General features: G+C 41.4%; 1 protein-coding gene across 3 annotated transcripts in view; it reads left to right on the forward strand.

Moving 5' to 3' along the window:
- PHACTR2 (phosphatase and actin regulator 2) overlaps positions 1–20,546 on the forward strand; it is a 120,718-nt gene that overhangs the window by 57,129 nt on the left and 43,043 nt on the right. For 2 of the 3 annotated variants that reach the window (XM_008695040.2, XM_008695039.2), the window contains exons 3-5: positions 4,505–4,585; positions 9,740–9,898; positions 19,344–19,878. In XM_008695040.2, coding sequence (XP_008693262.1) covers positions 4,505–4,585; positions 9,740–9,898; positions 19,344–19,878 — 775 coding nt within the window. The remainder of the gene's footprint in view (positions 1–4,504; positions 4,586–9,739; positions 9,899–19,343; positions 19,879–20,546) is intronic. The other variant, XM_040627889.1, reaches the window with a different exon arrangement.

Below are 20,546 nucleotides of genomic sequence, written 5' to 3' on the forward strand. Positions count from 1 at the left end.
CTTGCCACACAAGACAAGCAGGTCTCTGTTTCTGTCACGGTTGTACAGTAAGGCCATTCAGTACTCAGAACCAAGAAGATACCACGGTACGCTTATTTAATAGTCTAATTGCTCTTCTGTTTTGTTCTGTCATTAAACGGTGTTAGAATTGAGAATTAGAACTCTCTTTCCCCGCCAAAAGAAAACACAAGTGGCTTGTTGACTGCAAGATTTACTCTCACGGATACTTCCAGAGTAATATAAAATCCTGGCCCTGCATCCACAGCGAGGAGCTGGTGGCATATGCCCCAGCCTCCCCTCCTGAATGCAGGCTCCATGCCCAGAAGGACATCATAAATCATTTAAAATTTATGATGAGCCCAGTCGTGTGCTACACCCTGTTACTTGGCTGCCATCTGTCCTCTACACACTATAGCCTTCCTTCTTCAGAGCACAGAGACTTTTTCAGATGAGCCATAGGTCAGAGAGCTCAGGATTTTCCCTTTGGCAGGCCCAGCCAAGAAGTAGAGGAGGCAGAAAACAGAAGACTCCTGTTCATAGAGTTTTGCCACAGGCCTCGCTTGCTTTCTCCTAGACTGGAGGTGGAGAAGGGGCAGAAAACAAGACCGTCAGCATTATCAGCCTGTGTTCTTTTATTTGTTTATGCAACAAATGTACATTTTTCTGAGTTCTAACAACCTGCAAGGCACTGTTGGGAAAACATCAGTAAACTGTCAAGAATTTTGGTTCTCATCGAGACCATACTTATGGACTAGGTCCCATTTCAGGAGGGGATGACGTCTTTTGCAGGATAAGATGGATTGAGATGAGAAGAGGAACAAGCTATTCCACGTTGGGTGTGAGGAAGGGATTTCTAATAAAGCAGCCTTTGAGCAGAGACCTGAAGGAAGTGATGGACTGAGCCATGTGGGGGTCTGGGGCGATCCCATCCTGGTAAGGACAGAGGCCACCAGGCAGGGTCTTGCCACCTGCATCAGGTGACAAGCAGCAGGGCTGGAGGGGCTGGAGCAGAGAGAGCCAGGAGGGAGCCTTTAGGGAAGGATCCCACAGTGGGGGGCACATCGTGTGTGGGGCAGCTTCTGGGGGGCATTGTGGAGACCATGCCAAGGAGTAGAGATAGTATTCAAAGGGAGTTGGACTGCCATTGGACACTTTTGAAAGATCAGTCCTTTTCAAATATTTGAAAAGTCAGAGTATAAGCATGAAGGCAGAAAAATGGGGGCACAGGTCATCTTTCACTTCTTAGAAAAATGTGTGCTGTTGTAATCACAATTGAACTGTCAGAACTTTAACTCCCCCAGACCAGGGAGCAAAACAGAAATCATGGGTTTGCTTGATCTTCGTGTAAAAACCATACATGCTTTTTTTGATTGGGAAAAAAGCGGGCCACCATGAGCTATTTGCTCAACTGGGAACAATACTTCTCATGGAGAGACCTGGCTACTGTATCTGGTGATCTGTGCCCCCGCTAAGTCTCTTCCCCAGCAGTATTTGTGAGGGAGGCCCCCCGACATTATTGCTCTTGTTGCACTGATTAGTGTGAACTTCAGGGTCAGAGAGCAGGTGGTTGGATACTGGACATCAGATTCTAGGAGGCTTCAATAACCCACTTTGCTCTCAGTGAACACAGAGCTAACTGACGCTGTTTTCCCATCACAAACGACTTACTTTACTCTAGAGCTATAGGGACCACGGGCTTGCTGAACTGCCGAAGTTACAGGGAGTGTGGTTCTGACTCCTTATGAGGAGTACCTTCCTAAGAATGAGGGTGACAGATATCTGGAGTAGGCTATCCTGTCTCTGAATGTTTTCAAGCAGGTGAGCACATCTCAAGAATGTTCCCGAAATGACTCCTGCTTTGTGTGGCTGCGTTGGACGAGAATGACCTCTCCGATTCATTCCAATGCAGAACACTTCCAAGCCTATGAAAAAGTGTCCAGTGAATGTGCTCTGCAAACATACAGACACTATGTAAACATGAGGCAAATATTTTAAAAGATGAAGAGTGTGATACTTGTTCTTCTGGGAGAGCAGTGGTTGGAACTCCGTGCCCCAGCAACATACTTTCCACGCTCAGTTGCATGCAGTTTGTTCTGATTGGCCCGGTACACAGTTATCTGTGCTATGTGTGAAAAACCTGTTCAGCCAAAGACCAAACAAATCGCCAGGGCATTTTCCTATCAGGGCCCGTTAATAAGAGGTAGGGCAAAGAACAAAGCTGTGGGTTTTGATTCCTGGCAGGAAGCCAAGCTGCAGCTTCAGAGCTCCAGAATTTACAAGGAAGAAAGAGGAGGGATTTTTTAACTGAGATTAAGTTAGACTTAAAGCAACAGAAAGCTTAAAACTAAAACTGAAGCATCCTCTGGGATCCATATTGGAAAGGCAGGAACAAAACGAGATATGTTCTGGGCTCTCAGATGATTTTTTTAGTGCAAGAGTGAAAGCTTTTAAAGACGCCCAAAGCAGAGATTACGGGATGGCCTTGATTAAGGGTACAGGATCACAGCCATTGGAGCTGGCTGAGGTGTCCTTCAGCGACCATTGAATCCAGTGGTCAGGGTCCTTCTGAACCATCCGCACAGCGTTCACAGTGCCCCACAGGGTCGTTGGAGGTGTTGTTTGGCTCCCTGTGCTGAAGGAGTTCTCTTCTCTTTGACAAAAGCTTGGACAAACCGAAGCTGTCCTGAAATAACAGCTCTTTTTACCTAAAGGAACAACCCCGGCTGGGCCCCCACACCTAGTTAACTTTGTCCACTGAAACCACCGGCATTTAAGTGAGCTGCTGTTACTTGCTTCTGGAGGAAGGGTGGCGTCGGGGGTGGGTGGCAATCTAAAAGGAGAGGGGAGGGTTCCTGTATGTGTCCATTTGAAGCAAGAAGGTGTTAATTATTCTTTTGATCATTTGTTCATTCACTTGTTCATTTATTCATTTTCTTGTTTGTTTCCATTCTGACTCTATCCGCAAAATGTGTTTGACAAAACCGAGAACAAAGGGCACATATGCTAGAAATTAAATACAAATGAAGTCTGGTCTCTAAGAAGGCGGAAACAGATTTCATCCATGAATTGTCATTTGAAATCTGCGTTAATATCAAATATTACTCTAACCTTACTGGCAACCAGGATAAAAGGGGAACACACGATTACTGGTTGTCAGAAAAGGAAAAAAATATTTCAGTTTCTTCAAGAGAGACTAAGTGTTGTCGGTACTCCGGGGCTCACGCCATTGAGGAAGACTTTCAAGCGCTTCCTACAAAGCTCTCAGCCCAGGGCACACCGCTTTCTCCCCCTCTTGGTCTTCAGAGTGTCCTTGCTTCAGACCACGTGGAGCACCCCCCAACACATGTCAGTAGTGTTAATACGAGCTCTGTCTGTATGTGTCGGGGCAGGGCTTGGGGTAATGGGGTTTAGTTTGGATCTTGAAATGACATTGTTCCTGTAACTCTACGATTTGCAAATTCTGAGGCCGGGAATGGGAATTGTGGGGAGAGTCAGAATCCAGTCCTGCTGTGGCTGCCCAGTCTCTATCAGTGTACCTTTCTTCTCCCTGAAGAGCCCTAGACCCTTTCTGTGGCCCCTTTCTGCTGTGTCAAGGTGCTTTTTCAAACAGGCCATCTAGAGGGAAGATTGTTCTCCAGAACACACTTCGGACGGTGTTGGCTCAGAGCATTAGTAGATGATATTAATTTTACACACCATCTTGGCCCCTCAAAGCAGGGAGTAGAGTTAGACATGCAGGGTTCAGGAAACTAATATTATATACACATAAGGTGAATACTATTGAAGTCTCACCCTAAGCTCCTAAGCTCCATTCTGAAGTTGTAGCAAGGATTTAAATTTTTCCAGAAGAAGGAAGAGGCATTGTTGAGATTCCCATCCCTTGACATGCCTGTGAAAGCATGAATTGACTCTGTCCTCCTGACTTGGGATTTGTCAGGGGATATACCGGAACATGCTGGACCTTTTGAGTATGGCAAGGAGAAGAGTTACAGAGGTCTGATGTGTTGGACTTTTGTGATAGATGGTGTGGGAGAGAAAACACTGGAAAAGTAGTCCCTTTTCTCTCAGATTCAGATGGGTTACCTGAGTTATCTACTGAACGTTTGTTTGTCTGTTTGGTTTTAATGTAAGCATACGTATCCTTTGTATACATTGCATATTCATAGAAGCCTATGTTTTAGAATGCCTAAAAAAAAATATTTCAAAGAGAGAAGCAGCCATTGTGCTCTATAGCTGATATGAAATAATGTGTCTGCTTTCTTGGTCAAACATCATCATTTGAAGGACCAGGCACCGCGGCTGGGTTTCAGAGCATGAGCTGCAGTCCTTTGGCCTTGTCCTAATTATATTGGTTCCAACCACGAGTTTTGCTAGACAACTCGAAAAACTGGGGTTTGAGCCCTCAGGTGTACAGAATAAATGTGTTCAGTTCTACTTGGAATGTTTTTCATAAATTATTTTAAGCAATGACTTGATTCTTTCTTATGCTTATTCTTTTTAAAAGTATTAGAAAGGAAGATATCCACAAGACAAAGTAGAGAGGAGCTGATAAGAAGGGGCGTTCTTAAGGAGTTGCCTGATCAAGGTGAGGAAATTAATCATACGTTTAAAGTAACTCGATCCTTTTTATTCTTTGGTCTTCCTTTCCTTTTCTTTTGAAATTTAAGATAATCGTGGTCTTTGGGAGATAAAGCAGTGAGTACGGCACTCTGAGAATCTTGCTTTAATTCAGAATGCCTTTGTGGGCGCAGAGAATGTATTCTGGAAAAGAAATTCAATGACCTTTTTGGTGAGTCCTCACTATATGTCCCTAACCCTGAAGTTCTACAAAGGTAGTTGGCTGAAGATACAGATAAGATACAAATGCTTGTACGACTCCTCTTCTGTTCTTGAACCTCGGTCTTTCTATACAGTTAACTTGGTTGTTTGAGTAAATGCAATGTTGTTGCTTGGCTCCTGACTTTTGATTTCTTATAGAAAAGGGACGGAAAAGAAATAGTAAATGTATCTTTTGTTCTTGATATTCTATAATAAAATCAAATGTACCATCAGTAAGGCACGAATGGACACATTAAATTAATCTGCTTTATGTGTTCTCTCAGGTAATTTTCCTAGTTTTGTTCTCTTTTCGTTTCTTTGAATCTAATTGTCTTTCACCTTTTCACTAATAATTATTATTTCTAAGTATTTTGTTTTCCCTTCTCCTAATCTTCTTCCTCTGTTTTTCTCTATCCTCCCAAGAGGGAATCTTGCTCAAGACAAGTCTTTGATAGTAACCAAGATAGACCCTCAGAAGAAGACACCAAGATTGGTTATTTCTCCAAATAAGTAATACCAAATAATTTTCATTACTCCCCCTACTCTTAAAACTAAAGGAAATTTTTGTTGCAAAATTGTTGATTTACCTCATGCCTTCCCTTGCCCCACCCCCTGGACATTTACTGGGATAAAGTAGTATTACTGTACTTTTATGGGAAGAAATAAAGTGCTGTTAATTTAGAATTAAAATCACAGAATTCTTTTCCTGATAAATGTTCTTTGCAAAGAACATCTTTTGGAATTCACTATTTATAAATCCAAATGACACACTTTTTCCAACATCTGAATAATTCCGGAGTGGAGCTAGGAAGTGCTTTACTGTTTTACCGCTGTTTAAAAGAATATAGGGAAGTCTAGAGTGAATAATGCCATTTTTCTTGAGCCCTCACAATTTAGGCATTTTATTTCAATCTCTGACCAATTATATTTTTCTCATTCTGCTTTATGAATGAACTTTATGTCTTCTTTAATTTTCTATTACCATGAAGCTACTTATTTCCTGTCTGGGAAATTTAATGATAAAAAAATGCGCATCCCTAACTTTTTGTTCATGGAAGGTGGGCTTGCAGTATCAAAATTATTCTCCCCTCTAATCTCTCTGGAGGCAGGAGAGAAATTACAGATCCACTGAGCGATCACCTTTCTGAGCAATCACCTTCCTGGGGTGGGCCAGCGCAATTGTTTGGTATCATTTATTTGGAAATTGTTTAAAGAAAGGCAAAATGCAAAAATTTATGATTGAAACTGTTAATGAGTGTGAAAGACAGAGATTTAAAAACCTTTTTTACCTGATTAAAAATTATAGCTAGAAAACAGTTTATTTTTTCTAAAAACAAGTGGCAGTGGTCAACTTAAAGAAATGTGTAGTATTGATTGGTTTTTGTTCTGCCTAATTTGTTAAACTGTTTACTTGATGGGTTTCAATTTCCCATACTTACTTCCCAGAAGTCTGACTCTAGTTAACCTTTTGGTAACTTCTACAGACCAAACATTAAAAGTTTTAAAACATAAAAGAACAAAACAATTTTTCACCCAAACATAATGTAAGAAATTTAATGTTCGGGAAATCCTAAATTACTAAATTTCACTTTCTCCTTATTTCATGGTCCCTATATGGAACTGTAGAAATGACCTAATCCTTGAAAGTTCCTGGTGATGCCTATTGTAAATAGAGTCTTTCCCCTCTTCAGCCAAAGGCTGGAGAAAATCGTTTTCTGTCGTTTCTCCAAAAAGAATTATCTTGAGAAATTCGGTCTGTTTTCAGCTCTAGCCAGGGACTGGAAGCTGCTATGCTTGGTGACAGCCTCCTGTCTTCTGCCAGTGAAGATTCATTCTTTGCCTTGATCTTCCTGACCTTGCCTTAGCTCTTGACAGTTATTGTCAATTATGCCCTTTATTCAGGGAGCCAGATAGACGTTTTCAATCCCTCCAGCTACCCTGGGTTTGACCTCATCCCATCCCACCCCCTACCCTCTCTCCCAGCTTTTAGTTTTATTCCTTTTAGATGACCTTTTCTATACTAACCTCTAACTTCCATCTAAAAGTTCAACAACTGGTCTTCTCTCCTGAGAATTCCCAGGTCTAGTCCAAGTTCATTCCTTATTTTCTGGTTCTTTCCTTCCATCTTTTCCCTTAGCTCTAGCATGAGGGCACAAAGATGTGCCTGCCTGCCTGTCGTGCAGCCTCCTTTCTCTCTCTTCCACGGTGTCCGTTTTAACCTTCTGATGAGTCACTCACCGTTTGGTCACACACAACTTTCTCCACATCTCTGTTTCTCTGTTAACTATATCCCAGATACACTTGTTTGACCAGAAAGAGGGAAAACCCCGCAACACTCTCCTGCTCCTTGTTTCACCACTGGTGTGTGTGCGCGTTTTATCTCTGGTTCACTTGAAGCTTACAGGTTTTCCTGAGCTTTTTCCTTTGCGCGCAAGGGCTCCTGTTACTTCTAACCTCAGTGTCTTCCCTGCTCTCCTTTGTGGCAGGTTTGCGTGCATTTTCCTACATGTATAAACTGTATCAAGGGCGCAACTTGTTTTAATTCTACTGTAATGCACAAAACTAGAAAACTTTTTCAGTGCACCCACCAATTAATTATTAATAACCAGTTCTACTCTGTTTTATTCTTGAATTTATATTTATCACATATCGGTCTCCTTTTTCTACTGTTATTTTCATAGGCACTAGCTTTATTTCAGACCTCAAAGTAAGTATCTGTCCACATTGTTGACTCTCTTATGTGAAAATTCAGTTTCTTATTGCACCACAACTATTTAATTTTCTCTCTACCTTTTTTTGTTCAAGATTTTAAAATCAGTTATTTAACCTACTAAAGAATTTTTTGTGTAATAAGGGTTAAAATTAATTAAGTTTTCATTAACATGACTTCAGCATTTTTTTGTTGTCAAGTAAAGACTGAGTAATCAAAGATAAATTTATATTTGGGTTGTGTAAAAATTGAGGGTATTTTTATATAAAGACATGGTTTTCTATTTTGTTTGGAATTTTCCATTCTTAAATTAGTTTTTAGTTTTCCTGTGTCTAATATCTGGACATTACGTTGTGTCTCCCCTCCCTTATTTTTTTTTATTTTTATTATTTTTTAAGATTTTATTTATTTATTTGACAGAGAGATAGCCAGCGAGAGAGGAAACACAAGGAGGGGGAGTGGGAGAGGAAGAAACAGGGTCCCACCGGAGCAGGGAGCCTGATGCGGGGCTCCTTCTCCAAGGACCCTGGGATCACGCCCTGAGCTGAAGGTAGATGCTTAATGACTGAGCCACCCAGGCGCCCCTCCCCTCCCTTATTTTTAATAGCGAATTCCTTGGGATCTAATAATAAGAATCTTTTGGTTTCCCTTTGGTTTGACCTATACTCTTTAAAAAGTATTACCTTAATTTTATTGAGATAGTTAAGATTTATTTGCAGTGGCATTGACCTCAATTATCATTTATTTTACTTTTATACAGGAATCAGATTATAGGTACTTGGAAGTTATATGGCTCAGCAACGATTGCTTTTTCATTTTGAGCATGACATAATTCCATGATATGTATTTTTCTTGTTAAAATGTCATGCCTGTTTTTATGGACAAGGCCAATGGATTTTGTGTTGAGCCAAAAAAGTTCAATCATATTTAATGAAAATTTGAGAGATGATCTCTGTTTTATTTATAATGATTGCCAAAATAAGATTAATCAAAAACTGCATAAAAATAGCTCTAATGATGCATTTCTTCAACTTTGCAAAGTCAAAACTTCAACTTTTTTTTTTTTTTTTTTTTTTTTTTTTTTACAGTGGTAGCAAAGCATCTTAAAATGTTCTGCATATGATCTAGGCTTAGTCTTTGCAAGCATCACAGAATTAAAAGCTTATGCAAAATCTCATTCAGTTTAGAAACTTCGAGAAATTATGAAAGTTCAGGGATTAAAATTAGTTATTTCTGATTTAGGTAACATATTAGAAATTTTATTTTCAGGGCGCCTGGGTGGCGCAGTCGTTAAGCGTCTGCCTTCGGCTGAGGGCGTTATCCCGGTGTTCTGGGATCGAGTCCCACATCAGGCTCCTCCGCTAGGAGCCTGCTTCTTCCTCTCCCACTCCCCCTGCTTGTGTTCCCTCTCTCACTGGCTCTCTCTCTTTCTGTCAAATAAATAAATAAATAACTTTTAAAAAAAAAAAGAAAGAAATTTTATTTTCAGTTGTGATTTTTTAAAAGTTCCTCTGTAATTACTTCTTTTTCACATTTTCCCCCCTAATGTTTTCAACTTATTATTAGGCCACATTAAAGGCTTTTGGTCAGTCATATATAACAGTTACCTGAATACTTTTTAATATTTCCATCAATAAGAAAATGAAAATAAAATTAACCTCGCTACCATCTTTCCCTGAATATAGAGTGTGTAAAGTTAACATATCACAAATGCAATCATGTGAGACATGATGGTTGTAAATTTTCATATTCTCCCCCTAATCATTTGTATGTCTAATTACATTTCATGTTATTTGTGTATTAATATTCACCTTGTGTTTTCAGTGCTTGTTAAAATGTTTATTCCATTTTTCAGATTTCTCCTTTTACCATTCAGTTTGTGAATGACAAAGAGACTGCTAAGTACTGACTTCAACAAAGCCTAAGTACAAGAAGAGAAGGGTTCTGTGGCCCTGAGATATTGTATAATTAGGATAATAATTTCTACTGTCCTGAAAGGGCGGATATCCCCTCCATTGCTGCTCACCCCCAAGACTACGGATTTTCTAGCTCTTTCGTTGGAAAGAGTTATTTAGTAAAACATGGTGAAATGATACAGGATGTATTTGGGTCTGAAACATGAACCCAAACCCTACAGTCCTAGTAACTGGAAAACTGGGTTTTAAGAAAGCCATCAAGTTAGACATCTAGGTGTTTCTTTCCCCATTTTAGATGGAGATGTAACAGTTAACTTTGAAAATTCAAACGGGCACATGATACCCATCGGAGAGGAATCTACCCGAGAGGAAAATGTAGTAAAATCTGAAGAAGGTAATGGCTCTGTAGCTGAAAAAGCGCCACTTCTGGAGGAAAAGGCAGAAGATAAGAAAGGTAAAATCAAGAGAAACTCCATATTCTTTTACTTCAATACAGCTCAACGTCGAGAATCAGGTCTTAAGCTCCAAATTGTGACTCTTAAGACCAGTGAGGGAGGAAGTTTGCAAATACAAAGAAGAGAGAAATTACGAGTGAAGAGAAATAGGATGGTTTTCTCAGGTAGATGCATCCATTTTGTAAGCACATCATTCAATTTTTTACTTAGAAGCATTAATTAACAGTAATAAGCAGAAAGGATAGCCTCTTTAATCAGTAGAGATATCTGGGAATATTATCCTTTCCTCGGGATCTTTCCCTCAGTATTTTCTCTTACTTTTAGAAAAAATGCCATTGTCTGAGTATCTTTTTCCGCTAGTTAGAAGTGACCTTTGTGAGCATGTCAGTGTGGAGGAGTGGAGGACGGCTGTGGCAGCCCTGCATCCTCTCTAATTGTGGGAGCTTAGCTGGTGGCATCCATACACGCAGTATTATAGGTACTGGTCCAAGTTCTAGGCATTTCTGAAAGAGACCGAGGAATAGTTCCCAGAGATGCTGGGGACTTTGGTTACTGTATTGACCACAGCCTCCGCTTCATGATTTGTTTATGCAATTGGAAATTTCAAAATATGCCAGGGGCAGTTATGCCATTCCCTGAAGGCTTCTTTAAAGAACTTGGTTTCTAGAGTGAATATGCCAAAGTTGATTAAGGTACCTGCAAAATCTCTATCTATCAAGGACCCCTCAAAACATTTCACAAGTTCCTGGTCACTGATGGGTTGATTATCTCTCGCTATGACTGCTGTCACATGCAGGACCCTCCAAGCCTTGTAATTACGCAAACCTGAACTGAAACCCCCACAAAGTAAGGATTTGTTGGGAGATTCTAGATGATTGCATGCAGCATAGAAATGAATCCTCAGGAAACAGACTATTTCCTATTCTGTAATATCTGCTTCTGAGTTGGATGGCAAAAATCTCTCAGACCTAGCTTAGGTTCTGTAGGCATTGTGAGAATTCTTAGAAACTGCTGAAAGCAAACTTCTCTTCCTCTGTTCTTGACCCAAGTCCTCTAAAGACAAAGAAAACAAAAGAGCACTTGACAGACATTGTAACTTAAATCATCTTCTCTGGAAGTCTATAACCCCTTATTTGCATATAAATTGGCCTGTAAAAATTTTAGAAGCCTCTATGAACAATCTGTTAGAAATTTATTATTTTGCTTTATTTATTCAATATTAAGTATAGTATTCATGGGGCTTTACTTAGTCCTGTTCTATTGAAGGACTCTGGTTAACCTTACAAATACTGATTACAAGAAGCTAGCTAATATTTTTAATAATCACATTCCTGGAACATAAAGAGAAAATAGACCTAAATAGATTTCAGTGAGATTAGTTTCAAAGTATTCATGCAAGTAGTGATTTAGTGATTTTTTTTTTTTTAAGTCCAACTGTCCTGTCTCACCAAACTGCTAAATTTCAGATCCATCTGTGGCTTGTCCCTGGTGCAGCCTCTTCACATTCAAGAATCACATCCTTCCTTACGTAATAGTGCCATCGTTAATGCTTGCCTGGTCCATGTGGGATGTCAGTCAGTGGACTGGCCAAGCTTCAAAGGAAGTGTTTCCCTTATCAACTTAATAAAAAGTTGCTGACAGTTTCATGTTAATGAAACCAGCAGGCCTTGGTGTTCGAAAAAGATGGCAGACCTCATAGTCATAGGTCCATGGATATTTGAGACGTGTTTTTGTTTTCTTATTCTTTACTTAGAATTAGTACATTCAGTTCTTTTTGGTCAAACGAGATCTGAGATAGCATCTTGCTTGGCTGGTCTGTACATCAAGAAATGAAATGCTGGACATGCCACCACACCACCAGTAAGGCAGCAAAGCCCCCTCTCGCTGCGTGGATGGTGTGCCTGCCAGGGCCACACTGAAAGTGAGGCGAGGCATTTGGTATGGAAGCCATTTCCTGAGAGTCAAAAGAATGTCACTCATAATTCACACAGTATTATGTTAAATAGAAAATACCTCATAAACAGAGGTAACCACTTATTTCTCTGGGAAGACACCGTTTAATTCCAAAAAACAGCCCAAGATTCACTTTTCCTTCTGCTCCTCATGGTCTCACTAGCATGCAAATCCACAATCCCATGTCCTTAATTCACACTTTGGGTGTTCTGAATTCCCTTTCGGGGGGTGAAATGCTCCCTTTCCTTTCATATTAAGCCAATTTATCCAAGAATGTTATTTCATCTATTAAGTGGTTATATTTGCAAAACCATATCACATGCCTTTAAACTCCCAAATGCTTGTATCGCTTTGTAAGATAATATGTCAGTCCTTTAATAATTAAAACATCGGCGTCAAAGAAAACAGAACAGATGGCAAATGCCCTTACACTGCGCTGTGTAGGTTCCACCCAGGACTCGGGTGTTCCTGGGGCTCCGGGCGGCGCTGGAATCCAGAGTTGGAACAGTGGTCTGGGAACTCCTGTGTCTAACACTGGAGACTTTTCCCTTAAAACCTTCAGGGCTTTCAGTCTCCCATTATTCCTTCTCAGTGCCTTCAAATATGTAAGAAATACTCATCTGCAATCTGTTATACATATATTGGTATTAAATATAAGAAATCTGAAAACGATTTGATATTCTATCTCTTGAGGTGTTACAGAGAGCTTTCCATGAAGTAACAAGTGACTCACGTGCATTTGTTCCACAAACAATAATGAAGGGCTCCCGTGGGTAGGACTTTGCTGGGTCCAGGAAAAGAGGGGTGAGCCGGAAATGGTCTTTGACTCCAAGCAGATCGCGGCCTATGGGAGCCCAGCGTGCAGGCAGCCGATCACCACGGAAGATTCAAAGTACTCTGGAACACCTGAGCACATGGAGACAGGGGAGCTTGCAGTGGGGACCAAATTTCGTTCTTAGAAGCAGATATTTCCAAACTGTGATCTGAAGGAGACAAGGAGTAGTCAGGCGAAGGAGAGGAATTGGGGCAGAGGTGCTTTCTTGGCAAAGTGAGGGCCATGCACTATTCTCAGGTTTGCTCTAAGTGTTGACCCGATGGAAGGGGCCACAGTAAACAGCCATCCTCCAGACATATTGTTTTAAAACATAGTGTCTGTATCACCCAGAATGAATAGACACCCCTGGCTTAACCTCCTCTTGAAAAGATAATACTCATATGCACCATCAATTTATATCATGTCTTCAGGGCCTGTGGTAATAAAAAATACAAGGACTTCGTTCATTACCTCTCAGATACAAGTAAGAGTTTGTTCTCTACCAATGTGGTGTTAATAACTATCAGCCTGTCGCCTTCATTGAGCAGATCTCATGCTTAAAGCGTTGTGTTTAATGGGATGTGACATTTTAGACGAAAGGAATTTATAATTTAGTCAGAAGACTTGGGATTGTCACTCCCAACTGTCGTAGAGTGAACATCTCCTCCCTCCCAAACCCAGAAGCTGCATTCTTTGGGATGCAGCTTTAGAATTTGAAACTTCAGACAGAAAGGAGAAAGATCTCAGTGATAGGCCTTGAGGGCAGGCTAAGACTTGTGAAGGTTTATAGCATGAAAGAGAATTAAGGTTCCCAGGGTTGCCGATGAGTCTGATGGGCTCACCGTGGGCAGTATCATCAGGCTTGATCTCTGGGCGTTACGCAACGTCTGATCTTACAAAGAGTCACATGAAGACGTATTTAAAGAGCAGGCCTGTGCCCCATGTCCAAAGACGGATAAGTCAACATAGGTTTGTATGTTTTATGTTAAAATGAAATGATTTACGTGTGGTGTCAACTGGTATTGTTCTCGAACCTGGCGTTTGTGACTCAGTGGCCTCCTGGTTCAGACGAGGGAGGTTAGGCAAGTCACCACTTAGTTAAAAAGACGCAATATGTAACTGAAAAGCGTACATACCAAGTAGCCTCCAGTAAATATTGAAAAAGCAGCTCAGACCGTAAATACCAGTAAGTTGAGGGGCAGGAGGGGACTGTGGTGGGCTTCGTGGGGAAGATAAACGAAAAGCTTTATTAATTACCTACTGCAACGAGAATCATTCTTATGGTAGTTATCTATGTGCATTGAGGGGATGTAGTCAAAAAAATGGCAGTTCTCACTTTGCACTCACTAGAATGAGAAATGAAACAAAAGAAATAGTAATAAAATGTGATGCGTTCTAATAATAAAACCCTTTCTGGTCATTCAGTAATGGGACTGGATATATCCAGTAGAGGCTTATTACTCTTGTCTTAACACTGTCTTTTGTGTTTTTTTAACTGTGCTCCATATTTAAAGAAATGCTGCTTAGCTCTTTGGACCAGAACTGTATTTTAATTTATTTTAATTTTGATCAGTCACCATTAGAAACAACATGGATGTGAGTACATGAATGAACATTCAGCGTCTCCACTTTCCATAATGAGAGACAGACTGTCTCTCCTCCAGTTAGGCAAAATCTTGTGAAAGGCGTCTGTTCTTAGGTACGAATTTTTTAAATGAATTTCAACCCTTGTGTTTTCAAAGTTGTAACTTGTGTTTACATTGCAAAACAAATGTGATATTTTCGGAGTTTCTGCACCCTCTGTACCTGGAGTTGTGACCCTGTTTGAAAAGGTCAGAGGAAGTTGCTAGAAAACAGGAAGCTGCCCTTGTGCACCGTGAGAGCCTGAGAATAATTTTAATAGTAGAAAATAGTTTATTCGTCAGTGCACTGTGCTTCCTGGAAGAGAGTCTAGAGTCTCTCTTAGCATAGAAAATGATTGATGTTTTACCGTAATTTGAGACAGAACTCATATCCCTTTCTGACTGGTGGAGCTTGAGTTTTCCTGAGAGAAAGTCCCTGCACCAAGTCCCATTACCATGAAGGTAATGAAGTCCAGTCACTGCCTCCCTGTCAGTCCTCATGGCATTATATGCAGTGCACTGACCTGCTACTCTCAGCACCCTTCAGTTTTGTTAAATTTGAATTTAGCTCTCCTGCCCAGATCCTTACCCAGCAGCTGCTGATTCATGGCTGGTGTCAGTCCCTGACAGTGGACATTGACACTCGTCCTCAGCATAACTCCATCAAAGTGACTTGTGCGACCCTGTTTGATCGCAGGAATGACTCATGTACCCAGACAGTGCACCCCGGTTTGGCTTTCAGCCCATGCACCTTTGATCGTCTTTGCCCTGACCGTGCTCTCCCTGGTACGAAACACCACGCTGGTTCCGAAGGGCCAAGCAGCCACATGTTGGTATCACTGTCGCCATATGTCTTGCTCTTTCTATTTATACGGTGTGTGTCTGTATCAGTCTGCTTCTGTTCGCTTTCTCATTTGTAGAGAACACTGAAAACCACTCTGAAACACCGGCAGCTCCTGTTCCATGTCCTGCAGCTCTTCCTAAGCCTAAACCCAAACTTAAGCCCAAAAAAACACCTGTGCCTCCAAAAGGGGCTGCTGCTGGGGCAAGCCCCAAGGGTGACGAAGTGCCTCCTAGTAAAAAAATTACCAAGGCTCCTGGTAAGCAGGCCCCCATCCCTCCACCCAAGCCAACAAGCCGAAACACGACCCGAGAGGCTGGTGAGTATGCCCCCTGGGGGCTGGAGTCTAGGGTGTTTGGCGCTGGGGTGGGGCTCATTGCTTTTTCTAGGGACGGTGGCCTTTTTGGTGTCTGGTGTCTTAGAATATAATACCAGTGAATTTCACTTTGACATAGGCAACACTCAGGAGATTCCTTTGTTGTTGCTTCCACCAAAGGAAAGTCAACCAGTTGATTAGTTGACCTCATTAGTTTTTGGGTGAATAGACCTCTTTCATTCCAAGTGTCCAGTATCTGTTTAAGACAGCAGAAGGACTCAGGGTGGAGTATGCCTGATGAATGCCAGTGATCTGATATCATATTATCTCCACGTTGCCTGGCCTTCTGCCTATTTGAGTTTATGGGTGGCTCTTTGGCTTGGATTTTCCTTTAAAATATCTTAAGTTGCATATAAGAATATGACACTTACATGTTCGACATTTTTGCTGGATCTTAGTATCTTAAATCTTTCCACATACATAGTCATTTCTCTACTGACAAATGACAAAGAGCTCATATCACTCAGTCCAGCTCCCCCCCGCCCGTCTCTTCTGGAATCACAGCTTTCTCATCCGAGTTGAAAGTCACATGCTCAGTGTTCACTGTCCACCCTCATCCCCAGACATCCGTGTATTACGAGGAATAGTATCCCACTACATAGTTACAAGTCACTATTGCGCATCACCAGGGGTGGTCTGGGTGATCTACAAACAACGTCTGTCCAGCTTTCCTTTCAAATCAGATATGCTTAATGCAAAGTGGAGCTCCTGGTCTTCTAGTCAAGTGGCATAAACAAGCCTACCATGTCATCCCGCTGTAAAAGGGACAGTAATCAAAGTATACATGCTGAATGGCTTTTTCCATTAACACGTGCATAAACATTCTCTGTGTTGTAGCAAACCTTATTTTCCTCAAAATCAGTAACTTTCTTGCAATTGGCTACCAGGATATTCGTATTGATCTTTTTCCCTCCATCATTTATACCTGTACTGCTCAGAGAATGGCTTCCTTGACAGTATAGCAGACTTCCAGATACAAATAGATGTTCCTCTACTTGTGCTCCTCTCTTCTTCGGCCTTTGACCTCGAGTGTCTTGGTGTCTCTAATAAGCTCTGAAATGAAATGTCTCCGAATGCTGTGCTTGCAGTGCCGGCAGGCTGTTTCCTCAGCTACCAACTGCCCTGTGTCCATGCTTGTTGGCATCGCTGTGTTTCCCAGACTGCCTAGCAAACCCGAGGAGCAGTGCTTGAAGTGAGGCAGGCAGTGATCCAGTTCTTAAAGAAAAGCCCCAAACAATCACCCCAGGCTTGGGAATTACACAAACTTTCTCACTTCCTCCTGCCCCCTGGGTTAGTGGCTCACTATTGACTTGGCTTGGGCTCTCTCATTTCTCTCAGAAGAAAGCTGGTGATTAATGCCAGGGCAGGGGACAGCTTTCATGAGAGATTTTGAGTTATATCCAGATATTTTACTTGAAGGTTTATTTATAGGCTCATGATGTTCCTAGGAGAATAATACAGTCACATTATTATCCATTGTATTAAATGAGGCCCCACTGGCCCATAATGTGAATAACAATGTTGCTCTTCTCAGGCTGTCCCAGAGAAACAGGGGTTTCATTGAGCTATACCCACAAGCCTGATGTGCAAGAATCCTTTTATCAAATATTGATAATACTCCTTCAAAATCCAACTGCTGTTCCATTTGTAACCATTTAGAGCTTTCTAAGTGGTGACTTTGTTGTATTTGAATAATGTTGTCCTCCCAGAAAAATTACTTCAAATGCAACTCATGATGTTTAGTCAGATGTTTCAATTCTTGTAAAAGCTATCAGTTAGGGTTCTTCTCAATTCCTCAGTTAGTGTAGACCTCCAGATAACCAGATGCTGGCTTAGTATGTTCAGCTGCTTTGTGAGTGAAGGAAGGTCAAATCTCCCGTATTTGTTTTCTTTCTCATTGTTACACAGTGTGTTAACGACCATAGTATTTAACTGAGGAGAGGTGGCTTTGCTTTTTTAATCATGGCCTTAATTCAAGGTAGCTTAAGCAACATGGTTGATTTCAGCAAAGTCTTACCATTTTAGAAGAAACTTAAAGAAGTATCTAGAGAAGTGTGACGTGAAGCTGCACCCCAGGCATTGAAAAAAATTGTCTTTTTCCTTAAGTTGAGCTAAAGTTAACTTTGCTGTTAGAAAAGAAATAATTTTCTTTTTTAAAAAATATACATATATATATGTATATATATATGTAATATAATGCACATTAATATATACATTGGTATGTGAAAGGGCTTCTGTTCAATTTACCTACAAAAGTAATTGAACTTGTTTAAATATCAAATCCTTAGATCTTTGCTGCGAGAAATAAATTTAGAATGGACTTCGATTGTAGAAGTACGCTTAATACCCTTGTCTTATTAGCAAGAAGATTGTTAGCTTCAAAGAAGTAGTATGAGCAGGCCCAGACTTGGGGTAGTGTGAATTCTAGTTGTGTTCATCTAAAATAATAAAGCCCCCAAGCCATACAGATATCTTTTAAGTCTGGATCTTTTCACCAAGTGAGACTCAAGTCTTTTTTAGTGTATCAGAGCTGATGAAGTCTTACATTTCATTGTCTCTTCCTTTATTTGTTCTTCATCTCTTGACCCTCCCCCAATTGACTTCAATAAAGGTAAGTTACAATAACATCTCTTGTGGATTGGCTCCAGGGTACTAGCAAGATATTTTGTAATGGTTCTGTGGAAGATAGTTTAACCCCTCATGAAAAAGAGGGAAAGTATAACATTACAACAGAAGAGGCAATTGAGAGAAATTTATAGATCATACAGGTCATGAAACAAAAGGCTATTCTCATAGGAGTTTAAATGTGTTTCCCAAAATGATATAAAGAAGAGAAGAATTAAGCTTTTTTTCCCTGAAAATGGTTTGGTTTCAGCAGTCCTATCCAAAAGCAGGCAAATACCTTCTGGTGGCCACAACCCTCCTCTAATGAAGACCCTCTAGGAATATAAGCAGTAAGGAAGATTGGCTTTGTGAGGGTGTTTGTCACAAGATCTGAATGCTACCCCTGTAGACATTTTTTTTTGTAAAAAAAATAACTTTTTCTGCCTTTTGATATTTTGTGGGTTTGGATTTTTTTTTTTTATTTAAATTCAATTTAACTAACATACAGTGTAGTATTAGTTTCAGAGGTAATTTAGTGATTCATCAGTTGCATATGACACCCTATGCTCATTACCTGAAGAGTCCTCCTTAATGGTAGCCTTTTGATATTTTGAAGGGGACTTGTCTTTCCCGTGTGGCCATGTGTTTTCTCTCTGCCCCATCACCACTGCAGATGGAGGTGCGGGCCCGTACGGCAAGCTTCTCTCTCTGGAGCCATGGGGATGACTGGTTTAGAGTTGAGTACACTTGCTTTGGGTCCAGAAAGGAGCCACAGGGGTATACCCTGGCCGTTCTGAATGTGGGCCACTCCATTCCCAAAAAGACATCATTGAACATGTCGAATCTGTGATGAGCCCGACCTGGCACTGTAACCAGACAGCCGCTGTCTGTCCTTTATACACTGTGATGTCCCTTCTTTGGGGCACCAGGGACTCCTTCAGGTGACTTATAAGATAAGCAGCTGAGGATTTCCCTTTGGCTGGTCCAGCCAAAAGAACTAGAGGGACTCCATATTCTCCTTAGGAGAGAACTCTTGTCCCTTCAGCATCACTGGCTTCCTCCTAGATTCAGGGTAGGGAGGAGGCAGAAAATAAGGCCATTATCCTTATTAGCCTATTTCCTTTTATTTGACAAATGTTAACATTTTAAAGGGAACATCATAATTGACCATTGTGACTCATTTGTTTATTTAAAAGGCTTCTTTGACTTTTAATGCAAAATCTCTCTATTTTAGCTGGTTCCTCTCATTCAAAAAAAACAACTGGGTCCAAAGCCTCTGCTTCACCATCTACTTCCTCCACCTCGTCTCGTCCCAAAGCTTCAAAGGAGACGCTTTCTAGCAAAACAGGGACAGTGGGAATCACAAAGGGCAAGAAAAAAACTGGCAAGCAGCCAACCTCTCGACCGTCCGCGGATGCAACCCCTTCTGGCACGTCCGACATTAAAGGAGAACCTTCTGAGACGAGGGTGGAGAGTCTCAAACCTGAGCAGACTGTCCCTGGGACTGATGAGCAGACCTCAGGCAAATCTCAGTCTGCAGTCCCTCCACCTGCTCTGGCTCTACCACCTCCTCTCCCCGCCCCTCCTCTTCCTCAGGAGGAGCAGTGCTCTGTTGCCTCGGACACTCCTGTTGTCCTGGTCAGCAATGGAGCTGACGCGCCCGTCCCTGCCTTAGACCCAAGTCAGCTTCCCTGGACCGAAGAGCCAGCCAACAGAACCACTGTCCTCTCAGGCACTGGCTTGAGTGTTAGCAGAGAAAATGCAAAATGGTGAGTCGGGGCATGAACCCCATATTCCATCTATATCCCCTATGAAGCTGGGTGCTAAAGATCACTAAACCACTCTGTTGGAAATGAAGGAACCTACTTGGTTTTGTTTAATCTAATGTAATCTAGTGATTGTGATCATCCAGCCATTGGTTTTTCATAGCCCTGCCCCAGGAATGTCACAAGCTACTAGAGAAGATGACGTCAGTCCTACGGGCAGGTATCACCCGAGATCTGTGGCTTGTGAGTAGATTTAGAGCCTGCTTCATCACTGTTCAGCAGTCCCTTTTCTTTTCCCTGGACAGTTCCCTTTTCACAGTGGTTATTTTAATCTTTACTACCTGTGTCCAGATGCTCACCCATTCCTGCCTACCTTCATTACAAGTCATTTAGCCTTCTCTTTCTCTAGGAAAATAAAAACCATTAGGAAAGAACTCTCTCAGATTCCACCCCCCCCCCCGCAGCTTCAGAGGGGCCCCCTTTCTTGCTTTCTCAGTTCCCCACGAACTCCAGTGTTACCTCCTCTGTGACGCATTTCAGCACTCATCCAGACAGAATGGGTTGGTGCATCTACTCTACTCTGGCAGCCCTTTTTTCCTACCCATGGGACAGAGCTAAGCAACGTATCTGTTTGCCTCTGCATCCCCAGCAACCAGTACAGAATCTGGTAT

The sequence above is a fragment of the Ursus maritimus genome, unplaced genomic scaffold (assembly GCF_017311325.1).
Source record: "Ursus maritimus isolate PB19 unplaced genomic scaffold, ASM1731132v1 scaffold_13, whole genome shotgun sequence".
In the NCBI taxonomy this organism is placed as follows: Eukaryota; Metazoa; Chordata; class Mammalia; order Carnivora; family Ursidae; genus Ursus; species Ursus maritimus.